This window comes from Neocloeon triangulifer, unplaced genomic scaffold (assembly GCF_031216515.1).
Source record: "Neocloeon triangulifer isolate White Clay Creek 2 clone unplaced genomic scaffold, ASM3121651v1 ptg000014l, whole genome shotgun sequence".
Lineage (NCBI taxonomy): Eukaryota > Metazoa > Arthropoda > Insecta > Ephemeroptera > Baetidae > Neocloeon > Neocloeon triangulifer.
This window is the reverse complement of record NW_026775556.1, coordinates 16,861,123-16,867,513: the sequence shown is the minus strand read 5'-3', so window position 1 is coordinate 16,867,513 and position 6,391 is coordinate 16,861,123. Positions and strand designations below refer to the sequence as shown.

The following is a 6,391-nucleotide window of genomic DNA, read 5'->3' as shown; positions in this document are numbered from 1 at the left end:
GCTCGCGCTCATGAGCGCAGAGCGCGAGCGCAGATCGCAGAGCGCAAAGTGCGCTCTGCCCATGTATGTGACATTTATATCGGTGCAAACCCATTTTCCGTTTTATGTTCGCTCCGCCGGCCATTAATTCGCGTTTATTGTTAAATATACACGCCTTGTTGCTCGCTCCGATGCCAAGAGGGCCATTCCAGCAGAAACTCCGCCAATCTGCAAAGGATGAGAAATAGCAAAGCAATCAATTCAATAATAATATATAAGGTTTATTACGACTGCTTAAAAAATAGCATTAGAATTAAAACCCAATAAAATAACATTGTGTATTAATCTTAATAATTTAAATAATTTTTTCGTTTTGTTTTACTTGCCGACACCAAAATTTCTTATAACTGTCAATGTTGTATCTTCCAATTTATATAATTTAGTATCTTTGTCACCTGCAAGATCAAATTAGATTTTAATTTAACAGACACTTGCACTTACTTAACTGTTTCATGAACTTTTAATTTTTACATTGTTTATTTTTCATTGTCCTTGCAAATCTCCCGCTCGAAATATAATAGGTGTTAAAAGTTTGACTCAACAAGGTTTAGCCTAAAGACCGATTTCTCTGCTTGGCCCATCACCGGTCGGAAATTGTGTGAATTTCTCTGTCGGCGGCGTTTTTGAAATAAGTGTGGCCGGCGGCCGAAGAACGGCCGCCCTGGCCGCGGGTGACGTCGCGGCCGATAAGCGCGGCAAATTATTTATTAGCGCCCGGCTCGTTTAGGCTGCCCTGTAATTATCGACCATTAATAAATCCTCATTACCCGGATTGGCCGCGCCGCTTTTTCTCTACTTCGAGTCGGGTGTGTGTGTCAACAGCACACACTCAATAAAACCGAACCGCGTTTCTCTCTCTTCCTCTGCTCCATCAAAATATACACTCTGATAATGATTGCTGCGCTGCGCTAAGTGGCCCTTGGGCCAAAGTACCAATATCTTTCGACACCGAGAGCAATTGCGGCCGCGTATCAAAACCTGCTAAAACTGCTTTTCTGAGAAAAATCACCTCCAATCAGCAGAATGAGCGTTTAAGTCTCCATATAAAATGTAATTGGCACAAGACGCTCATTAAAACGGCTCTTTAAATTTGTCAAACGTTATCTAATCCGGTAGCCACTTTAGTATGCGACTAGTTTATTAATAATTTGGAACTGGAAAGGCAGCTTACGTGCTTCATATTAAATTTATAATAAGACGAAACAACTTAAGAAGGAGGAAATAATTTAATTTGTGCAATTTGAAATGTACAAACTAAAAAAATTTATTTTAGAAACATAAAGTTTTAATGTTAGTTTTTTTTTTATTTATTTTTGTATGGTAAATATTTTTAAATTAATAATTTAATGCAAAAGATTGAGCTTATTGTGTTTTGTACTTTTGTTGACGTTTTAAAATAAAAATTGTTTTCTGCAACACTCATAAATTTTGCAAGCTCTCTTCCATCTCCTCAGCCCTCACCTAATTCATTATTGATTCCGATATTTCCGATTGATTCCATTTTTCATTTTGGTTTTTAGTTATGTGCACTAAATGAATTAGTTAATTAGGAAAAAATTTAAATTCAAAAATTAATTTTTTTCAAGTTTGGTTGAAAAACTATAGGAATAATAAATCTTTAATTAGCTTTTGTTTTGCAACCTTCACTAATATTAAATCAGTATTTTGAAAGATTAAAAATTCAATCATAATGTAGCGTCTAAAAAAAAAATATAATAATAATTTTTCTGGCCATATTCAACGTAATCGCCAGGAGGTTATTCAAGTTCATTTTTTAGCAGTCCGATTTTGGTGATGTCCTCGGTCAACTTGTCCAATTCCGGCCGCACAGGCGAAAATCCTCCAGGTGCGCACGCGGGGGCCGAGACTGAGGAGAGTCGCTCGTTCGGGGCGGAATGAGTGCATTTAATCACGGCCTGATTTTGAATAATGGCGTGTTGTATGACAAGGGCCATTACAAGGGCGTTTAGCTGCTCAGTTTGACAGGAGCAGTCGCTTTGTGCGCGCGGGGCATTATTATTATTATTTCACGTGAGGCCGCGCCGAGACCGCGCCCCAATAGATTTATAACGAAACACAATCAAGCCAGGCATATTTTCATAACGCCGCCGCCGCTTCTGCTTCGGGAATATATTCTAATACTTTCGGACGAGCGAGGGCCTCATCATTCAGGCTCGTGTCACTCTGGGACGCATGGGCGGAAAAACACGCCCTTCCACCTTTTCCTCTTTGCCGGCGCAGCTCGCGTTTCACTCCGTTTCCGTTAATTATGCGGCGGCCCTTCCAGCTTTTCTCTCCAGGTATTTGTTCGAAAAAAACTCAAAAATGCCATTGAGTCATGATAGCACCTACGCAAATTCCACGGGCTAGATGATAAATCTGTCAATTTCGAACCAGGAAACGCTCTTGAGAGAGACGTTCTTTGTTCTTTCCTCCACATAATAAATAAATAAATGTTCATCATTAACTAAAAAGCATATATGAAAATATGATGCATTTTTTTTTTTAAATTAAAAAACTGAAAAGAACAGAAGAAGTTTTTTAATAATGTTTTATTTCATTTTATTCCAGAACAATGAAGTTATTTAAGTCACGTTTTTTTGAATAACCTTTTTTATTTTTTCTCTGCGTATAGGAATTTTCGGATGCACTGATTTTGAGAATATATTTAGTAAGATAAAATAGCAATCTCCAGGTTTTTCTCTATGCTAATTTGAAATGGTGTCGATTAAAGAGAATGGTATTTACATTCAGAGCATCAATGCAATCAATACTAAATAAATTTTAATTGCAATTTATGTATTAATACTCTACAGAATTAGCTGCAAGACTCAACAACTATTTCAATATTTGACCAAACTTATTTTTGATATTGTATATATGAAGGTTTTTCATTTTTTGCTTAATTGTTTTTGGGGAAATTTAATTTAACATCATCTTCTTAGAACTAATGACCAAAGAGTAAGTACATATTTATATTTTAAGTAATTTTCTATTTACTAAGAGGTTATATTTATTTATTTAAAATGATTTTTACAGTAAATTATTATATTAAAATGTGTAAGATGAAACAAATTTGACCAATTAATATAATTACAATTTTTAAAAAATAAATTATAATTTAGATAAAAAGTTAAAAACAAAAATGTTTAAAAATGCTTCCTTATTCATTATAAATTGTATTAAAAAAAAATAATTTTTTTATGGAAGATAAAATTTACAATCAACTAGTGAGTGGATGCGCGCCTATCTCAACCCACCTAACGCAAACTTTTAATTAAATTTTTTTTGGAGCATTAAAGAAATTTATTCTTGAACTTCATTTTACATTTTAAACTGAATCAGGATTTTATTGGCAAAGTACAGAGTAAGCGATAAATTCGTCGTCACAAATGTCATCGCACCATCCTGATGCAAAAGAGTAGGACACAAAACCGAGACAAATGGTTTCAGAGACCTCGGCCGCCAAGTCGGGTTCTGGTTCGATCCAATAAAAGCGTGTAATGGGCTTTTTTGAGACTTCCCATCGCCAATGTGTGGTGTTCACTCTCTCAGCACCAATCCAAAACCAATGTTTGGACAATTCTATCAGAAAATTCAATTATCAGCTTTTTCAATATATTAAAATAATAGTTTAAAAACCATCTTGATGTTCCTGCGCCCAAGTGTTGATTGTATCCCATTTGTTTTTTTCCTCAAAAGAAACGATGTCCATGTTTAGCGAATTGCAGAAGGCTCTTGCCTCATCCTTTTTGAAATATTGTGATACGTTTATATAGTACTGTTGTCCACCTATATCCACGTAGCCATCAGGAATTACTTCTGAAAAAGCGTCAAGCTAATAATTCCATTCCTAATTAATAAATAACGTCAAAATTCTTACTAGGATTTCCGACGCTTGCACTCAAAATGACCTAAAAATTTTGATATAATATTTCAAATGATTTATTATTTATCTACGAAGAAATGGATTATAATTGTTAATTATATTGATTAAATAAACCATGGGACCTGACACGTAATCATAAATACTACTTACACTAAATGTCGCCAAAGCTATAAGAGCCCCAAAAATTAGCTTCTTGCCCATGGTGTGATAGATTGAAAGTGTGCATATTGAAGTGAGACGTACGGACTTTTAAAGCGATGCACAATTCACAATACAAGATAAGACATCGCAAGTCATTTTGAAGTATATTAAAACGACGTCAACAACAAATATGTTTTTGAATTGAAGTAGAGATCACCAGTTTGAAGTGCTCGAAGAAGATAAGCATTTTTAATTTCAATGATAAATAATTTTACGCTCGCATTATTTTTTCCATCTTTTCACTTTATTTAGGATTGATATCGCTACTTTAGTACTGAAGTTTAAAAATAAAACAGTTGATTTAAATGTTCATTGTTATATGGAAGAAATTCAATAACAGCCAGTGTTTTATATGATGGAAAAGAGAAATTCAAAGAAAAAGCTTTTTATAGATTGAAGGTTGTTGTTTAAATGTACTCTGAAATGACTTGCAATGTGCTTATCTTGTGTTGTGAATTGGTATGATTTTTCACAGAAAATCGCTTACGCATAATTTATTACCTTGATTACCTTCCCTTTTTTATAATCAAGAGCATCCGAGAATCAGAAATTTTTTTACTTTCAACAACCTAAGCGGCGTTTTGAACCCGTCATCTCAGAGCCATGACCTATCTATAGAATAAATATTTCAAAATGAAACTTGAAATTGAATCTTTTGTTTAGGAGGCCGAGATAAACCAAGCAGCTCCTTATTCATTAAAGGCTCAAAATAATCTCCATTATTAATATGCAATCTTGCAATTGAATCGTAATTTCCTGGCCTTTGTTTCCACCCTTCATTTTATTAATTGCCATTTCATTAAGCAGAAAATAATGAATCGCTTCAACTCTGATTTGCTATCTCATTGTTCCAATGCGTGTTTCACAATGGTCGCTTTCAAGTCGAGAGAGACATACAAGGGACGCTCTTTTTAATCCCCGGTGCTATTTTTCTTTCAATTTGCATCTTAATGTGCCATTCTGCCGCGAGTATGAGATGCACACTCACTCTCTTGTACTCGAGTATTAACGGGGATTTGAAATGCGATTATTGGAATATCAATCGTGTGGGACTTGTGTGCATGATTGGGATCCACGCCTTTCGCTTCTCTTAGATTATACAACCACGGCTTTCTGCTTTTTATTTGTATTTATTATTTTTCTCTTTGCAGTACACGTTGCAAAATAATGTGAAAAATACAATCCTGCAGCGTTGAATTATGAAACTCGACCAGCCTGAACAGAAAAATTGTTTATTGTTTGCAACGCGAATGTTTTTCGGACACTCGGTGTAAATTGTATGCGTACATTTTTAGATTTCCAGCCGCTTTATGTACAGTTACAGCCTTCGGACGCAGAGAGCTTTGGAGATAAGAATCGGCGCGCGGCACTTAAACTTGAGTGAGAATAAAATAATTGGCCGCAATTGAACTGGTGCTGACGACCGAACTTTCCAACTCGCATTTCCGAGAAGGAGCGACTTGAAATTAACTGCGATCATTTGTAATGAAAAATGCACACTTTTGCTTAAACCAACATACTTTTTTTTTCAAATATTCTTAAGGTTAGAGAGCCTTAGTTTGATAAATTAATCAAAAATAAATAGTAGAAAAAATAAAATTAATCTTTGATATTTTACTAGACTAATTTGATCCCATATTTCAGAAATTTCTGGGTGTGAAAAACAAATCGTTAATTTCTGTCAAGCCCTGGGCTCGGCGCCGACCAATGGACCCAACGACCATATCTTATAAACCAGAGCTGAGGCTGAACATCTTTGGAGCAAGATTCCTGGCAATTAACACTGCATTTTGATTGCGGCGCAGAGAGCGCTTCATTTGCTGCTCGTTGATTAGAATTTCCCAGAGGAATGCATTCTCTGAGCATTGTGCCTCCGCGTGGCGCCGCGGGCTAATGGGCGGTGGGCCATAAATCAGCGGTCGTTACACGCCGAATAAACGAGTGCATTTTTTTCATAGCTATTATTATATATGTTTACGACACTTTGCCAAACAAATCAACAATCAAATTTATATGCTTAACAGCTCCCCATTAATTACCATGCGCTCTTTTTTAATTCCAACTCGCTGCCGGACATGCTTTTTGCGGCCGCCTGCTTTCACGTCTTGTATAATTATTTCGTATTAATTATAATCCTAATTTGACGCTTTTCCTATGCCCGATTTTTCTTCCATGTGGAGGAAATAACATATTTCAAAAGGTGCGGTGAGAGAGAGAATCCTGCAGCAGAAGAAGTGTTTTAGCGCCGCTCAGCAGAGAGCT

The 6,391-nt window shown here is 35.8% G+C and overlaps 1 protein-coding gene across 1 annotated transcript; it reads right to left on the bottom strand.

Annotated features, from left to right (window-relative positions):
- Positions 1-3,357: 3,357 nt before the first annotated feature.
- Positions 3,358-4,208, bottom strand: LOC132200510 (uncharacterized). Its single transcript, XM_059626016.1, has 4 exons — positions 4,079-4,208; positions 3,923-3,953; positions 3,682-3,861; positions 3,358-3,624 (listed from the first exon to the last, which is right to left on the bottom strand). The coding sequence occupies exons 1-4, from the start codon at positions 4,127-4,129 to the stop codon at positions 3,389-3,391; spliced, it is 498 nt and encodes a 165-aa protein (XP_059481999.1). The 5' UTR covers positions 4,130-4,208; the 3' UTR covers positions 3,358-3,388.
- Between the last annotated feature and the right edge of the window lie 2,183 nt (positions 4,209-6,391).

Excerpts from the sequence above, each read along its gene's own strand:
- LOC132200510 (XM_059626016.1), bottom strand. The coding sequence starts at position 4,129 with ATGGGCAAGAAGCTAATTTTTGGGGCTCTTATAGCTTTGGCGACATTT. Across the intron at positions 3,862-3,922 it reads TGCAAGCGTCGGAAATCCTA|AAGTAATTCCTGATGGCTAC; the intron begins GTAAGAATTTTG and ends ACGCTTTTTCAG. Across the intron at positions 3,625-3,681 it reads GGCGCAGGAACATCAAGATG|AATTGTCCAAACATTGGTTT; the intron begins GTTTTTAAACTA and ends ATTTTCTGATAG.